The sequence below is a fragment of the Alternaria novae-zelandiae genome, assembly GCF_023758075.1.
Source record: "Alternaria novae-zelandiae strain BMP 2774 chromosome Unknown scaffold_12, whole genome shotgun sequence".
Classification (NCBI taxonomy): domain Eukaryota; kingdom Fungi; phylum Ascomycota; class Dothideomycetes; order Pleosporales; family Pleosporaceae; genus Alternaria; species Alternaria novae-zelandiae.
Window position 1 is genome coordinate 734,852 of NW_026056972.1, and position 17,949 is coordinate 752,800.

At 52.5% G+C, this 17,949-nt stretch overlaps 5 protein-coding genes across 5 annotated transcripts; 3 read left to right on the forward strand and 2 right to left on the reverse strand.

The window, feature by feature from the left end:
* Positions 1-7,354: 7,354 nt before the first annotated feature.
* On the reverse strand, positions 7,355-7,652 carry J4E88_006361 (uncharacterized protein; the record flags this gene model as incomplete). Its single annotated transcript, XM_049399987.1, has 2 exons — positions 7,355-7,508; positions 7,561-7,652. 2 exons carry the CDS (start codon positions 7,650-7,652, stop codon positions 7,355-7,357), a joined length of 246 nt encoding a protein of 81 aa, XP_049254298.1.
* A 437-nt stretch (positions 7,653-8,089) lies between these two features.
* On the forward strand, positions 8,090-9,764 carry J4E88_006362 (uncharacterized protein; the record flags this gene model as incomplete). Its single annotated transcript, XM_049399988.1, has 2 exons — positions 8,090-8,557; positions 8,727-9,764. The coding sequence occupies 2 exons, from the start codon at positions 8,090-8,092 to the stop codon at positions 9,762-9,764; spliced, it is 1,506 nt and encodes a 501-aa protein (XP_049254299.1).
* A 709-nt stretch (positions 9,765-10,473) lies between these two features.
* J4E88_006363 (uncharacterized protein) lies at positions 10,474-11,853 on the reverse strand (the record flags this gene model as incomplete). Its single annotated transcript, XM_049399989.1, has 2 exons — positions 10,474-10,588; positions 10,649-11,853. The coding sequence occupies 2 exons, from the start codon at positions 11,851-11,853 to the stop codon at positions 10,474-10,476; spliced, it is 1,320 nt and encodes a 439-aa protein (XP_049254300.1).
* Positions 11,854-12,296: 443 nt separating this feature from the next.
* GRS1 (Glycine--tRNA ligase 1, mitochondrial) lies at positions 12,297-14,423 on the forward strand (the record flags this gene model as incomplete). The annotated part of the gene is made up of 4 exons (XM_049399990.1): positions 12,297-12,365; positions 12,419-13,888; positions 13,938-14,156; positions 14,208-14,423. The coding sequence occupies 4 exons, from the start codon at positions 12,297-12,299 to the stop codon at positions 14,421-14,423; spliced, it is 1,974 nt and encodes a 657-aa protein (XP_049254301.1).
* Positions 14,424-16,099: 1,676 nt separating this feature from the next.
* Positions 16,100-17,574, forward strand: J4E88_006365 (uncharacterized protein; the record flags this gene model as incomplete). Its single annotated transcript, XM_049399991.1, has 2 exons — positions 16,100-16,206; positions 16,389-17,574. The coding sequence occupies 2 exons, from the start codon at positions 16,100-16,102 to the stop codon at positions 17,572-17,574; spliced, it is 1,293 nt and encodes a 430-aa protein (XP_049254302.1).
* Positions 17,575-17,949: the final 375 nt, after the last annotated feature.

Here is a 17,949-nt window from a genome sequence, read left to right on the forward strand (position 1 = left end):
GAAAGACATGGGTATCTGCCGCTGAGCGACGGCGCCTGAGCATCTGTTAGTGGCTGGGGGATGACGGAAGCAGGGGTGCAGGAGACGGGGGATGCCCGACTTCACAAGGCTCGTGAGCCACTGACGATGAGCGCGCAAGTGAACGCGGCCCGACAGGTCGGCCTGCGCAATATAACGTTGCAGGGGCAGATATAGCGGGCGCTGATTGGACGTTGCAGCGAAATAAACGGTTAAATCTGCTGCATATCTGCTCTGACCACGTCCAGGCCCGCTATGCTACGAGGCCGTGAGGTCCAATTTGCTTGGAATGTCGGCCGTATGTTGTTGTGCATCCGAGAGGATTTGGCAACGCGTCGAAAGACGTGTCGTGGCTGGGAAGGTAAGCTCTCGCTGCTGTGTTCGCGGACAACGAAGCTTTCGTAGCACAGCACGCGTAAACTTGTGCTGACAATACGAGCGGGTATCCTCAGTCGGGGAGAGTATGATTTTGGCAGCTACGTACAGCATTTGTGCTGTTAGTGCCGAATATGCCGGTTCGCGATTTCAGGCGGGCACGGCGCAAATGCGTGCAGGGTTAGGCCTGGTGCTGGGGGCACATGGGTATGCATAAGGCCTAAGCATCAACATGTCTGCCACTTTGGACTGGATCTGTGGCTAAGCTCGTCGACAAGAAGCGCAACTCTAAGTATTGACGCATGTCGTCGTCGTGTACTGGCGCGGAACAATCAAACTGTCAGAAAGGGATCGCGATAAGCGTCCGAGCAGACGACGAGAGGCTAGAGCATCGTCCCATCTGCAGATCTTCGCTCGTGAGACGGCGGAACCTGAAACAACCGAAGAGAGCCCCTACCATGGCCGACGATGTGTCCAAGGACTCGATACCCCGCCTCACTCAGACGTCTCAATCTACACAGGGCTCGTGGGCGGATCGATCTGAAATCGCGAACAGCCCTCGTCGAGGTCAAAGTCCATGTGGTGATGTCTCGGGCCCGGTAAGTTCCAAACATGTTTCAGAGCCCCACGACAGCGATGACCGGGTGCTGGCTATCGTGAGTTGTGAGACCCCTCTGATGTGCCTTCCTGGCTGTCCCCAAGAGACTCAGCATGCACAGAGCGCCACCTTGGCGCAGTCGCACCGCCAGCGTAGCATAGCCTTGAGCTTGCGACGGTTCTGGGTACGGCGGTGTTGTAACACGGTCCTTCTGCTCGTATCATGCTGTGATGCAGTCGCGTACAACAGCAGTAAGGGCTGTAGGCCCTCGCATCAGCCGCTGTACCACGGCTCCATCCAAGATTTCCACAAACATGTGTGACGAGCGCCTATCTCTACGCTTTCTTCTTCTTGGGGAATGCGCCTGTAATGAGATCCAATACTTGAGGCGTGAGCCGTGTGGGGGTGGTGGGCCGTCAGCTACTACACCAGCTGCATGGACGCAATGTGAGCACACCGACTGATGTCAAAATGTCCGATGATGGTGTTACCGTCGTTGAGGTTCTTGTGCAGATGCATGAGGGTAGCCGGTCGTCGGCCTGTGATTTCCCCGAGGCTGGAGGTGAAAGCGTGCTCACGTGTGTTGTTGTGCCAAGGCTGCCTACCTGAGTAGGCCCATGGACTGGAAAGAACGCCCGCAGGTCCTCGGGAACATCCTCCACCATCACCACAGCTGTGCACACGACTGTGCACGCCAACTCCCACCGACGCCGGAGCTGAACACATCTCTAGTCTCGATAGTCCCAGTGGTTCCTGGCCGCTGCGTGGTTCCCCTTGTTCCTGCAGTGGTCGCTGGCGGCTGGCCACAGATCGGCGAGAACTACTCGGTACCTCCACCTTGCTGCTGCTCCCACGCACCGGCGGCCCACGTCTTACGCACCACACCTCTGCGCTCCAACGAGCTGCTCCTATCAGTCGCCTCCCCGTTGTGTAGATGACGTTGGCTGCATAACAACTGCGCTACTCCTCACGAGAACCTCTCTAGCGGGCTCCTCTGTGCTAGGCTCGGCGCCCGAACCTCCGGACACAATCTTCACCGGTGTATCCACACGCCCAGGTGGCTATCCATGCGCCGTAGTCCGCTTCCATGGAGACCGTTTGCACACAGGAATTACCTCATCGAGTCCAATTATAGGTGTTCGTCTTCGCTCCACTTTCTCTTCGTCTCGAGGCATTGGGCAATGAATTCGAGCTTCTCCAGGAATATGCTGGCACTGCCAAAGATCAATGACGGTGCAACTCGTACCTCTTCTGCGACGTGTTCAGGTTTGCATCTTCCGGAGGTCTGTCCATGCTAGAACCTTGTTTCCTGTACCTGCAGGTCGCAATTCCTGCCGTCTAACCCTTTTCGTCCCACCGGCAGACTTTAGCTGAGCCCCACCTAGTTGTCTTCCCCAATTCAACTTTAACTAGGGCAATTTGCAAGCTGAAGAACATCTGCTACAAAGCCGAATGCGGGTTCAACAAAGCCGATGCACACAGCAACTCGGAAGCCCTCCGGATCCGCCCTCGCTAGGCTTTAGACTTTGGTTTCACCATTAAGGCGTACGGGATGCAACGGCTATTGACAGCGGTAGCCACGGTCTCGCTGTACTGAAATTCTAACAACTGTAGGAGATCGATCCGGAACCTTAGGCTTTCCCTGACGGTATCGCGTTTCATATTTGCCTGTAACATTTGGAGCCGGGCCTTGAAAGATTTTGAAAGATGATTCAGCAACTCTTGTTTCATGTTCAATGTTTTAGACCATCTGTACCAATGTTTTCTTTATAACTGCTGATGTTGTCTGTAGTGGGTAACTCCGAACTGAGAACCATCCTACCAATGGAGTGAATGTGGCGTCTTCGCTTGCCCACCTTGGCAACTGGCGGATATACTATCCCTCCATCCCGGTGGTTCGAGGCGGGCAAACGCAGCCACAGTCGTACCCGTCTCAACAAGAGACGCTCTCGCCTTTTTATGCAACGGGACACTGGCGGATCTATCGAACTTTATCTCACATTTTGTGGAGATAGCAGCGGATGCAAAAGTACGAGCACCTGTCCCATCAGCCTGATAGGTCAACCGGCGAGCACTCCAAAACGCGGTCAAGCTCCGGTCGGGACGTAAGATTCGCTTAACTCTAAGAAAGTCCTTACAGGTAGAACTACCTAGGTACCTAGTTGTTAGTTAAAGCCTAATATCACGCTACAGAAAATATTATAGTACATACTTATAAGCTTATTAATTACTAGTCTACTTAATTTTATTTTTTTTACTTACTTTAAACTAAAACTAAAATATATTTTACTTATTTTTATACTTTTTTCTAAAAATTATTTATAAGTATTTTAATAGCTTTTTTATTATTAGTAGTAGTATTATTAGTAAAAAATTTATTATAAAGTTATTTAAAAGCTTTTAGCTTTATAAGTATAAAGTACTTAATAATATTATTAGTATTATTAAAAATATAAATAGCTATAACTTTATATATAGTAATTACTTATAGCTTAGTAGTATACTTTTAGCTAATAGTAAACTTATACTTAGTAATATAGTTAAAAAACTCTTTTTTAAAAAAGTTAAAAATAATAAATAGTTTATATTTATTAAAGCTAAGTTTTAATAGTATTAAGTAAATATAAAGCTTTAATTATACTACTATTTTAGAGTTTTATATATAAGTAAGTAAAGAAAAAATAATATAGTATTTATAAAGTTTTATTTTATTTTTTTAAGTACTAGTAGTATATAACTATAATAGTATACTTTAGTTATTAAGTTAAGATTTTTCTAAGTTTCTATAGTTAAGAAATACTAAAGCCTAAGGCTTACTTTAGACACGTAATTGTTGGTTAAAGAGCAACTCCCACATCTGGTAAGCGACCACTGCTTAGGTACAGCAGTCTATCGATAAATCCTCACTTTAGCCTCTCTATGGTGTGAGCGTGGAACGGCTCTGAGGTCCAGACGACCGTCAGCTTCGAAACTTGAATGGAGGCGTCAAGCTCACCATGCAAGAATGCTCCCAACGGCCTATCTAAGTTCCGGCCCGCAGTCCTGAACCTTACGCAACATCAGAATTTTCTTTGATACATGGATTCGCAGTGCTGCCACGGCACGTCTTACATATCGTCTCGTCATACACGTACTCTGAAGTGAACAACTTACGGGCGGATCATTTCGAGTACTCATGCAGCTCTTCATTTTGTTTCTCCATGGGCGACTTGCAAAAAAAAAGAGGGGTAATATGCATGGACGGGAACTCCACCACTGTTCAACAAAGCTCCAGTCTGGGCTCAGGAACCTTTTTTCCCCTCTCATTGACGCCTAGATTTTGGGCTTTTGAGCAAGTTCGGATGCAAGCAGTCTCTGGGAGCCATAGTATGCCATTGGGGACGTGAACAGCTGAACAAGAGCGGAGGAACCCTGAAAACGAACACTCTTGTGTTCATACGCCGGATTTGATCCTACATGTGCTTTGCAGCACTAATGGGTCATGTGGTGGTGAGAACCGACAGAGAATGCGCCAGCCAACACCGAGTGTGTACCATTGGCGCCTCATTGGCTATCTTTCAATTGCTATTATTCTGTCTCGCTCTTCAACATAGTACCGATAGAGAGAGAGAGCAATGACATCTTCTCTGTGCCAGGCTCATCTCTTAGGGGTGCGCTGGTGGCTCACGGGCCGTGAAACATGGATTTGAATCCTTCGGCTGGCGATCGAAGGGCCACCAACACCACTATGAGCCGCCCCGTGGCGTGAACTGCAAATTTCATCACTGGTCAAAGCGTTAGATGCACAGCGGTCCCGTGATGCACATTCCTCTTCGGCTGGTCCCTCGAAGGGGCAGGTGAGGGAGGGGCCAAAAGGGTCATCTTTCATAACCCTGGAAACCATGTGGGTATAGACGCCATGCGTGTCGCGCACACCGAATAACATAATACTATACTCCAAAATAGTCGAACTGGGCTGAAGTGCCGACCGCCTTTTGCTTGTTTAGTTCATTCCGTCGAATAGGCCATACATCGGGATGCTGAAGTCAAAATCCGATCACACTTGACATCGTCGTCGAACAGAATTGAATACGGAAACTATAACGTGGGCATCTGGCATCTTCGAACAGATCCTATGACGGATCAGCGCTCCTTCTAGTTCGCAAGGATCGAGACTAGTTCACTAATGTTGTTGTAATGCCTACAACTGCCGTTGGTCAATGCAGTAGAGAAAAGCAAATATATACAACAAGCCACCATACGAGCCTAATCTCGTTTGCGAACAAGGCAAGCATCGCAACATGCACGATGGTAATTTCAAGCTGCAGGTACGATCGAAATGCTGGCACACCGTGTCCAGGCCAGTCTGTGTCGGCGGAAAGAATAAGCAAAATGGCCCGGATGGTTTTGCTTTACATATTGAAATCAGGTGACTTGCATGCCAACGCATGTATCTTTACCTGACGGAAGGATAGAACTGTGGATTTGGGAAAAGAAGCATCATAGAAGACGGTTCCAGAACACCGATTCTACCCTGCGCTCCGCCTATACTAGGAGGTTTTTCATCAACTTTGTTTTGCCGCCACTGTATTACTGAGACAGATAGTCTAGACGACACGACGAAGTACACCTCGCGTCGAGAACGCAGTCTGCTTGTTCATCAACTTGTTGCACGAACCAGGGCCAAGCGGTAAGCTTGTAGCGCTGAAACCGTGAGTCGGCGTGAGTGGTGGTCAAGCCAAGAAGTGAACAGCCATACCCTACAATTCGGCCGAAGACCACACCACCCCTAACCTCCGCACACGCTCTGAAGAGCGCCCATCATGCTATGTTACAACTCCGTGTATGCCTGCCGCGCCGATCACGGCACATCCCAAGCACCACGTCGCAACCATACTTCCGCAAACGGGCTGACCCTCCCAATCAAGCAACAGATCTACGACCTAAACATTACCCCAATCGAATGCACGGCTAGATGAAGCCGTTCCCCAAGGCCGAAAAAGTGACAGAAGTGACAGCACGCATGTACAAAAACGTGCGCGCCGTTGCGCGAGTCCGCGTGCACCGAAGAGAAGCCGTGGTATTACACCGACTGGATGATCGCTTTCGCTCCGTTTTCTCGACGTTGACACGAACCCTCGCCTCCCCCTACCTGCCCTACCCCTCCCCTGTCGTGAACATATCTCCCGTGTCCCGAGTGTGTGGTGAGTTTGAGATCAGAGCGCTGAGGGCTTACGAGTTCGATATGGTTTTGAGATGCAAGTTCTAGATGTATGACGAGGCGCCGAGTGGTGAGTCTGGCCGTCTGAGACACTGGCGGGGATGCGGCAGGTTCCAGTTGGGTATACTTTCGTCTTCGGTGTGCGTACCTCGTATGTCGTTGTTGCTTACCCACGCAGGGAACCTGAGGGGCTGCCGGGAAGTGGAGGACGAGCTGACGACCGTCTTCTTGTTGGGACGAACAGGCCGGGGAGACGATGGCTCGCTTGCTGCTGGCGCTCGTGATCGCCTTGCTGTGGGCAAGCGAGTGAGGCCGTGGTTTCTTCGCACTGATGGTCCTTCGAACCCAGAGTGGTGATCTTCGGATACTAAGACCGAATGTGAGCGCAGGGTGGAAAGTAAGGCTGACGTGCTCGTTGGGGAAACTTCGGGCTATAGGTGATATGTCATGAGTGTATCAATGCGCACTATATACCACATTCTTTGATAAGGGTAAGTCGTGAGCTCCGTTTCGAAGACAACTCCCCTGCTGCGATAGAAAAGGGGAAAGGACTAGTCGTACACATCGATCGCCGATTGAGGAGTGACATCAAAATAACGCGGTTACTACCGAGACCACTAGATTGGAAAATATGGCTGTTTTCGTGTATATGATTCTTCGCGTAAGGTCCAGGATATCTGCAGCGTTTTGCTTCGACGACATTTCCAGAATTCGGGAAGCTCTCGCGTACTTGCGGTTACGAATCGCGCGATCGATAGCCTTGGGAGAAGATGTTCGTTTGATAACTCAGCGGCCATCCTGCGATTGTTAACGCATTGTCCTAGTCCTGTAAATTGGCCGAGTAGAGTACGCTTCGTGGGCTTCACCACAACTGCGGAACATAGACGAGCTGATGAGGTCAGTTTGGTCCGTATCATTATCCGTGTCTTGTTGTGATATCGCTTGCGAGGACTTCCAAGGCAGCTGGACATGTTGTTGAGCCAGATTTCACTGTCATCTAACGCCGTCCATCAGCGATCCAGCAGCTCAATAAGGTAACCGGAGATGATGAAAGTTTTGTTTGCTCGTTCTGTGTGGTATTCCATATGTACAATCCCGCAGTAACGAAGCCTGAAGCAACCGGTACGCCCTTGTCTGTATGCGCTTCCTTTCAACACCACCTCTTAGTGTCCCTCCTCGTGGTGGCCCTTATCCTCGAAGAACAGTTGCTCGGCAACGAGGTATCCAGCGAATGCAACGGTGGCTATGCCGAGGCCGGGGAAGGAGCCCTTGAAGCGGTTGAAGCGGGTGAAGGGTCCGGTGTATCGCCATTGCTCACTGGGAAGGTAAGTATGTGTGGGATGGGGCATGTCCGTGGTAAAAATCGTACTATCGTGCCCATGGGTCGCCCTTGGTACCGTTCGCAGAGGCAGCGGCGAACTTCTTGGGGTCGAAGCCGGTGATGGAGGGGCGTGGTGCCATGGTGATGGAGCTGGCATAGTCAGCAATTGTTGCGCGCAGAGAAGGACATATCAATTGAGCGCGTATTACTTGCTTACGTACTCTATGAGCCTCGTGAGCAGCTGGTGTGAGGCAAGGCGGTTGTGGAAGCTGGCGTCGGTGGTTCCTGGACCATCGTCAGTCGCATCTCGACATGTCTTGGCGGCGAGCGATCATACGCACGGCCTCCGCACGTCGTCAACTGCGGTTGCTCTCCCCACACCATTCACACATCGCCCGCACCCCATCGCTATCACCACCCCAGACGCGTTCGTACAGCCCGAGGATACCCCACGACTCTCGCGAGCTTCATCTAGGCATCCCAGAAGATCCATCATTCCGTCACCTGCACGAACATCTACGGGATCCACCTCACCCACGCACACGCGAATCGTCGCAACCACTACAGCAGCTTCACAATGCCGCCTCACGGGGGCCGCTTCCCCGGTCACAACCTCTCGAATCCCTTCGCGCATCTCTCGGGCCCAATACCACAGCAGCAGCAACAACCGCTGCATCAGCAACACCAGCAGCAGAACATGCAACATGGAGGCTTCGGCGGCGGCAACCAGGCACACAATCTGAACCTCTTCGGCCAACATCAGGGCGGCTTCCAATCAAATGCACCGCTGGGTGGTGGACTGGGCGGAGCCGGGCTTGGGGCAGCAGCAGCAATTGGCGGGGCAGGCGGAGGCACAGGACTCGACGGGCATGAAGCGCGTATGAGATTTGCCCACGGCGCGCAAATACAAGAGAATGCTGCTCGTGGTCAGGACGGCGCTAAAGGCATTGCAGGACAGCGGATACGGGAGGTCTGGCGGTCGAATCTGCACCAGGAGATGGACATGCTGCGCTCGCTCATCGACCAGTACCCCTACATCAGCATGGTCAGTATGCCATTTTCCTACCAGCCGGTCGGACAGCTCTTGCTTGGGAGCTTTGTCTGATGCGTGTAAAGTCAGCCGTCAACGGTGGCGCAACGTCTTCTTTTGATGGGGTAGTTTCCATTCTACCTCTCCCTCTCCTTCATGGACTTCATGCTCACTCTCTGATTAGGACACCGAGTTCCCCGGTGTTGTCGCGCGGCCTATCGGAGACTTCAACTCGAAAGCCTCATATCACTACCAGACCGTGCGCTGCAACGTCGACTTGCTCAAGATCATCCAACTCGGCGTCACCCTCTTCAACGTACAAGGCGACATCCCACCATCGCATCTCGACATTACAGACCTAAACTACAAACCAAAATCGTTGCAGCGACATGCAAACAACATCGTCGTCTGTCCATGCACATGGTCCTTCAACTTCCAGTTCTCTCTCGAAGATGACATGTACAACGAAGAGTCAATACAGATGCTTAAGAAGTCTGGCGCCGATTTTGAAAAGCACAAGGAGCTAGGCATCGACCCTGTCGAGTTCGGTTCATTACTCACCACATCGGGCATGACTCTGTCGGAAGATGTCAACTGGATATCGTTTCATAGTGGTTACGACTTCGCATACATGCTCAAGATGCTCACCTCACAATCGCTACCCGAGGATGAGGATACGTACCGCAAGCTCGTCAATGTCTTCTTCCCCAAGTTACTCGATGTCAAGTACCTTTGGCGACATGCGAACAACCTTGTTCGGCGCGGTGTTATCGGATCGACTGCGACCAATATACTCAACAATCTAGGCACAAAGTCCGGCCTTCAAGATCTCGCCGACGAGCTCGGTTGCCAGCGTGTGGGCAACTCACACACAGCAGGATCCGACGCATGGCTGACAGGAGTCGTTTTCTGGGACATGAAAAAGAAGATCTTCGACGGAACCATTCCCGACGAGATGAGCGGCCACATGTGGGGTCTCACTGGTGTCGGACCACCAGCCAGCGCAACTGCGCAACAAGCTGTCATTGCCGCACAGGGGGCTTCGCAAGGCTTGACAGGCTTCCAGCAGGGTGTCAACAACACCTTTTATCCCGGAAACGCAAGACACGGTGTCGACGGCCCAAGCACACCCACAAACCACCCAGCTGGTCTGGCGTCGAATACTCCTGGACCCACAGGCATGATGACCCCGGGCGGATACGGCGGCTACGGCAACAAGTAGGATAGTGGCCATTTGCGGAATGAAGGAGAGTCTCCCAAATCTCCCCTTCTGAGCCCGGGCCGTGGCGACTTGTCATACAGCGAATTTCTGCCAGGCAACAATTCGCATGGTGCCGGCGGCCATTTTGACAAAGGAAGATAGTATCCCGAAAATGCCTTTCTAAGGCTGAGCCTTGTTCGTCAGCCACACAATCGCTTACCCAGTGGCCATTGGCATGAGGGATATTACTATCCCGAAAACCCTGTTTTGAGACGGCATCGTCGTGGCCGATCGCACAACAGTCACTCATCTGGTCCCTCTAATCATCGCGGTCGCGGAGGTCATTCTTGGACTGGCTATCGGGGTGGCGGCAACATGGGCGTGCCACATAGTGCTTGAACGATGAGGGCGGGTCACATGGTTGAGATTAGTTATCCTCGTCTTGAGGTGGTTTAAAAAGGGACTCGGACGGGGTGGCGTAGGATAGTATTGTACGATACCCGGGTTAGTGTGTAGCAAGTGCGGACCGTTCTAGATCGTATGGTCAATGTTATTCTTGCATTCATCGACGACTTGTACAGAAAAGCGCGTGACAGGTATTGAGTGTCCTGATCGATTCCCAGCACGGGGGCTGGCAGAGGTATCAACAACGAATCGTGCAAAAGAGTATAGTATTTGCTTGCAACAAAGCAAGAAAACTGTTGCAGACGAGTTCTCCAGTGTGGGACATCTACATATTGAACCTCGTCCTTTGCTTCTCCATGCGGCCCTTCCACTGCCACTCCTGGCCACTCTTGAATTGGATACCGCGATCTATCCTGCGGAGTTTGAGTGTCATTCGCGGTCTGGCCATTTGCGTTAGCAGTCTACTCATGATAATAGTCCAAAGACATAGTAAAACTTACCCAATCTCCTGCATACCCACTTTAACATCCTCCACACCCGGAAGCGGCTTACCATCCGACCCCACAATAGGTTTCTCGGTCTCGCGCTTATCCCTAAACACATAGCGATGTCTCCTCACGAAGATGTAATCGCGCTGATTGTGCAGCGTGAGGACCTGGCGCCCTTCCAACTCTGGTTTCGCAGGGAACATGTTCTGGAAGAGGTGGGCTGTGAGGATACCGAGGGGAGTCTTGAACTGATTCAGGATGAGCTCGGGGTAGTGTCCGGTGTCGTTTGCGTGGCGGGGCAGCTTCTTTCCCTCGACCCAGTTTGTGAGGGAGAAGTGGAAATGAGGTCCGTCGGGCAGGGTGACAATGTCGAGGCCGTCGGGCTTCTTCTCGTGCTCGGCTTGCATGAGGATTACGAGGGCTGTGTAGCCGCGTGCGCTGGCGAAACCGGCGATTTCTTTGACGCTGTATTTGTGCGCGTGGACGTGCTGGGTCCGTCTTATGTAGGTGCTGTTGGGGAAGAGGGAGGTGAGTATTTCGGCTTCTTTGTGCAGCGTTGAGTTGATGCTGGTTGTGATGAGGATCTGGGGGTCGTCGGTGCGCGGGTTGAATATCGAGGGGAACTTTTGCTTGAGGAATTCGGGCGAGAGTTCGAGGTTTGTTGCTGTGGATGTGGCGCTGGGACTGGAGGCGCGTTTCCCGGGTTTGGAAGAGGCAGCGTCTGAATCTAGGTCGGAATCGTTGGAGTCGAGAGACGGTTCGGATTCGGAGTCGTCGAGCATGCTGTCTGCTTCGTCGTCCTGGCTGTCGTCCGAGTTGGCTCCGCCTGCTTTTTGGTCGCGCTTCTTCAGTTTCGCTAGTATACCCTCCTCCTCGCCGTCTTCGCCATCCTCGCCCTCCTTCTGTGCCGCTTCCTCTTGCTCCACCTTTCTCCTCTTTGCCAGTCTCTCCACATCAATGGCCCAACCCAGCGCATCTTCTTCGTCGCCGACTGGTTCGTCCCATACTCGCTTGCCGTCGATGGTCGCGGGCTTGTTTTGTGCTAACCGTTCCTCTCGTAGCGCAGGGTTCTTTTCTTCCTCGCGCTTGCGACGGAGTCTTGCGTCTCGTTTTTCTGATTCGCGCGCCTTCTTGATGGAGAGATGCGCCGCCTGTCTGCGCAGTTTGTTCTTGGGCTTGATCCCAGAGGCGACATTGGGGCTCTTGGAGAAGGCCATGTTGGAGCGGGGTCACGTTACTGGTCCGTACTGGAGTGTGTCGCACTGGCCGTGGAGTCCGCAACATGGTGCTGCTCAACTTTTCGGTGGAGCCGCGGCCTGTGCTTTTCCGCAATCTTGGCGCGCCACACATTAGCAGAGCCTCAGGCGTGTCGAGATTCGAAGCATCGCTTTTCTTGATTTCCGTGCCCGAAGTTTATAGCCCTTTTGTACATTAGACCGCGTCGCTCATTAGTGTTCTCTTGTCGCATGCAAGAGAGGAGCCGTAGTATATGCGCCGCCTAATTCCAGTGCGCGTCCCCCAACTTGCTGCGCGTCTGCCTCTACGTAGGCCCGTCCAATATCGTGCCCCACCTCCGCCGACTCATCCCACCAAGCACTTCTCGTCCACACCACCCCTCTTGCGATACAAGGTCACCCTGCCCCAGCGGAAGAACGTCGCCATGCCGAGCGATACCACGACCCACAAGGGCAAGCCCTTCGAGCGCGCTGCCTTCGAGCAGCTTATGAAGGTGAGTGCGACGGCCCAAACACTGTCCAATTGTGCTGACAGCAGCCATTGTAGCACAAATACTTCTACGCGCCCTCGTTCGACATCTACGGTGGTGTCGCCGGCCTCTACGACTACGGCCCGCCCGGCTCTGCCCTCACCGACAACATCGTCGACATATGGCGCGAACACTTCGTCCTCGAGGAGGACATGCTCAAGGTCGAGCCCACCATCCTCACCACACACGAGGTCCTCAAGACCTCCGGGCACGTGGACAAGTTCGCCGACTGGATGTGCAAAGACCCCAAGACGGGCGAGATCTTCCGAGCCGATCACTTGGTCGAAGAGGTTCTCGAGGCCAGGCTGAAGGGCGACAAGGAGGCACGCGGCCAGAAGGTCGAGGCCGAGGAGGAGGACCCCAAGAAGAAAAAGAAGAAGGTCAAGAACATCTCGGCCGTCAAGCTTGAGGACTCCATGGTCAAGGAGATCGAGGAGGTGCTGGCCAAGATTGACAACTACAACGGCGAAGAGCTCGGCCTCCTCATGAAGAAGTACGACATCAAGAACCCCGCTACCAACGGCGAACTCCTACCCCCCGTCGCATTCAACCTCATGTTCCAGACCTCCATCGGCCCCTCGTCCAATCTTCCCGCATACCTACGTCCTGAGACCGCCCAGGGTCAGTTCGTCAACTTCCAGAAGTTGCTAGACCACAACAACCAGCAAATGCCCTTCGCCTCTGCCTCCATCGGCAAGTCGTTCCGCAACGAAATCTCCCCGCGACAGGGTCTGCTACGTGTGCGAGAATTCCTCATGGCTGAGATCGAGCACTTTGTCGACCCGGAGGGCGGCAAGAAACACCCACGCTTCGAGGAGGTCAAGGATGTTGAGCTTGAGCTGCTCAACCGGGACGTACAGCTTTCAGGCAAGACCACTGTTGAGACCACCAAGATCGGCAAGGCTGTTGAGACAGGTCTGGTCGACAACGAGACACTGGGTTACTTCTTGGCCCGTATCCAGCTGTTCCTGCTCAAGCTCGGCGTCGACCCCAAGAAGATTCGCTTTAGGCAGCACATGGCCAATGAAATGGCCCATTACGCCGCCGACTGCTGGGATGCTGAGCTGCTCACATCATACGGCTGGATCGAGTGTGTCGGTTGTGCTGACCGTAGCGCATACGATCTCTCAGTCCATATGAAGAAGACCGGTGCACCTCTTATTGTCCGTGAAACACTAAAGGAGCCGAAGAAGGTTGAAGAGTGGCAATGCCAACTTGACAAGAAGAAGTTCGGTCCCACCTTCAAGAAGGATGGTAAGACTGTCGAAGCGGCCATCGAAGCACTATCGCAAGATCTCCGTGAGAAGCTGTCTCTAGACCTAGAGAAGGAGGGCAAGATCGTCATTGACGTTCCTGAAGTTGGTGATGGCAAGGTCGAGGTACCAAAGGAGCTCATCACCATATCGAAGCAGACCCGAGTAGAACACACACGGGAATACACACCAAACGTCATCGAGCCGTCATTTGGTATTGGCCGCATATTCTACGTAAGTACCGGGGCGTTGAGGGCTATGCATACCTTGCTGACTGATCCAGGCTCTATGTGAACACGTTTACTGGACCCGTGAGGACGACGAAGCCAAGGCTGTCCTGTCCTTCCCTCCGGCCGTCGCCCCGACTAAGGTGCTTATCGTGCCGCTCAGCTCAAACCCAGACTTCGATCCGTTTGTACGGAAACTGAAGGACAAACTGCGGAAGATTGGTGTCTCCAACCGTGTCGACGCTTCCGGTGCCTCAATCGGCAAGCGCTATGCCGTAAGTACTCCGTTTACACTGTATTCTCAATCAGAGTCTAACACATCCCAGCGTAACGATGAGCTTGGTACACCTCTCGGCATCACCGTCGATTTCCAGTCCATCAAGGACAACACATTCACACTCAGAGACCGAGACACTACTGGCCAAGTGCGCGCAAGCCTCGAGGAGATTGCTCAGGCCGTTGCGAACATCGTGAGGGGTGAAGAGACCTGGTCAGATGTTGCCGCACGGTTACCCAAGTTTGAGGGCCAAGAGGTCGACTGATTGTATAGAGCATATCTACAGAAAAACTGCGTCCTAATGAGAAACGTAACCTGTGTATTAGAATTTATGTCACTTTGATATTGAATCGGAAAAACCCAGCGTATTCCGCTTGCCAATGTTGTCACTCGCTCCTTCCGTGTATCACACCGTGAGGTGTAATTCGCCCGCGCCGCAACTGTGCGTTCAATACTTTAGCACACCGCACTTCGCGCCACCTTTCAGTCTCACCTTTTTCTCTACAGACAACTCTCCTGCATACTCTGACCCGCTATGTAAAACTCCCCTCGGACATATGGACGCGGCACGGATGCGCATCAGAAAGAGTAGGGGGCCTGCATATCAGCCTCACTCTGGTTGCACCTCCCGGGATCCGGGTTGTCCGGCACCTTTCCCGTATACTGCAGGATCGCCCGACCGACTTCACAGCTGGAATGCTTTTCGATAGGCTGGTCAGTCATTGCTGTCTATCACTTGCTATGTATGGTTTTTGATGGAGACAAAAGATAGATTACTCCTACCAGCACCAACAGCTTGATACCCCGGCATCCCTGGTCGCCAACCCGTCGATTCTCTGGTTCGTACACACATCGGGCGACACCCGCTGCATCTACTAGGATCAAACGTGACCAGCAATGACTCGTCCGCGTCGAGCTTACTCCTCTGCGTGCTAGGTGTGAAAAGTCTCCGAGGAGGATGGTCTGGGATGAAGCAAAGCAAAAGGCCTCGAAGCAAATGTGCCCTACACATTGTGCAAAAAGCTACAAGACGGTGCATTCACTCCCGGCAGTCCGGTTGACGATCTACTGGATCCGCTCCGCTGGCGCCGGTAGCATGGCCGCACCGTCAAAAAGCCCGGCGCCAAAAGTCTGTGCCTAGAGCCCAGCTGAGACGTCTAGGACTCTGCTCTCCGCGGTAGTATCAGCAAGAGGCTGCTTCAGTTTGGTTCTGGACTTGTGCTACGACCTTTTGTGACATGCTGCAAGCCGGCAGCAGGGTCTGGGTTCCTACGCGCTAACACCTGCGAACACGTAGCACGAACCGGAGATTGCGTTGTAACATAGCGATGGACGCATTCATGTCGCCAACGGGTTGACTCAGTATCAGCGCATCCTTTCGTCAATCATTCCGCCCGAAGGTCGAACATAGATAGCCTGCTGTCTAAAGCTGGGTTGGTAATTCGTCCGTGTCAGAGCCAACATGATTAGAAGTCAGCGGGCAGCTAAGCCTGCGTACCGTTTTTGTGGCTGTTCAGAGTCTGATGAGCATCGGTCGAGGCCTAATTCTTAGCAAACAGAGGCATTGGCGGTCCTGACCACCTCTTACTAACGTGCTGCAACACGTCTACGTCGGTCGCCCGCGTACCATCAACTATCGCGTCAGTCACCCACATAGCGCGATTTCCTCTACCGCCTGCAGATCTTCTCGCCGTAAGTCGCCCGTTTCCGTTTACGGTCCAGCACATGTAGACCGTATACGCAGTACCCACGCGCCCCCAGCATCAAGCGACCATCGCTTAGCATGCAGAACCTCAGCTTTTAGCACCCGTTTGCTAGGGTACTACGGATGCAGCACATACCCAAGAGACGAATGATTTCTACTTCTTCCGTCTACCTGTCATTCTTGTCTTATTTGTTTAACGAGAACTGTTAGATCTTTTGCATCGGCTTTCCGAGACCATGGACGAGGGACAGCCACCACCCGGCGACGTGGTTGCCCCTCTCACAGGCGCTCCACTCAAACGCCGACGGGCTGACTCGGAGAGTATCTCGTCGATCGAGTCTAAGTACGTTGCTGTCTTCTATTCTTGCAGTTATTTGCCACTCTGCGTTGTGACGTGGTCGTTGGGGCACCTGGGTAGATCCACTCGGCAGTCTCCAAGGATCAACAACGATTGCTGTAGCCTTACGGGTGATCAGCCACCAACGACCATCGTACGGTGTACAAAGCTGACGCCTATCTCGACAGTCGCTCTGTCCGCACATTAGCTTCCGACGATCTAGAATATTTCCATGAAAATGGACGAACGTACGGTAATGAAACGTACTACCTACCATGCGTATACAAGCAGCACAACGACTTCATAGAGCAGGATCGTTTGTCTCTACAGCATGAAATCTTCGTCCGAGCACTTCATGGCAAGCTTACCACTGCGAAATTACTGCCTACTACCCGAAGAATACTCGACCTGGGCACTGGACCAGGTCACTGGGCTGTTGCCATGGCGCGTCAGTACCCGCACGCGGAGGTTGTCGGAATTGACATGACGGAATGGGATATAGACACCACCGAAGCCACGTTGGGCGATGCCAGGGTGACATGGGAGCTGGACGACCTTGACGTCTGGGGAAAAGAGATGGATGTCGATCAGCTGATCAACCAGCTCGCTACTCTAGATCTAGCCAATGAGTTGGCTAATCGGACTCCCATCGACGCGCTGAGGAAGCCCAAGTCAACGGTCGATCTCAGTCAGCAAGGAAGGGAGCCTACGCCCGAGGAGCATTTGACTATTGATCTCTCAACACTTACCCCCCAGCCTGAACCTGGCTGGCACTTTAGCGACTCCTTTGAGCTCATACATTTACGAAACATGAAGGGCTCTTTCACGCACTGGGAAGACGTATATGCCGAGATATACAAGAGTCTTTCACCCGGTGGATGTATTGAACTCGCAGATTGGGATCTCGGCCAAGTGCCCATGGGCCCAGGGGAGATCACAGCAGCAAACATACCCATGCCTACCCTACGGAAACTCTACGTGGCGTTCATGGAAGCATCATTCAAATCTGGCCGTCCACTCGGCCTCTTCTACATGCACCACACCTATCTCGAAGAAGCAGGCTTCGAAGACGTCCAAACGACCCAAGTCAACGTGCCAGTCGGACAATGGCCAAAGGACGAAGCGCAGCGATCGCTTGGCAAGATGATGTTTGTGCTTGGTATGGAGATGTTTGAACCGGTTTGTTTGAGGCTCTTGACGCAGTGGGGAAGCAAGACGAGGGTTTGGACAGCGGAGGAGCTGAGAGCTGATATTTTGGTTGCGCAAAAAGAGATTTATGATTATGTTGAGCGGTCGGAACGGGGGGAGGTGGAGGGGTGGTGTGCAAGCTTCAAGTGGGTTACCGCTAGGAAAAGCTGGCACGCGGAGAAGTGACCTCGGGAGTGATCGGCTGATGTGTTTGTTGATACTGGCATTTTTGAGGAAGGTGCCCAGGTGGTGATGTTGATTGGATCACGGTATTATGAGGCACGACTACTTTGCAGAAAACATCTCCGCTATAATGCACATCGACTGATACCGCGTTGGCCCGTACCTCACCGATACAATGGGCTTTCACGTTACAGAACCCGTCCTTGAGTTTTTGAGTTTGCATCGATGATCTGCCAAGGAAGATGGAAAGGGAAGTCACCACCCATCATTCCAGCCGAGCACGGCAAGCACGCTGGTCGTACAGAAGCCATCGGAAGGTGGAGCCGTAGCAATGACATATATTCAGGCAACGAAGCTGTAAGGCCACATTTACAAAGC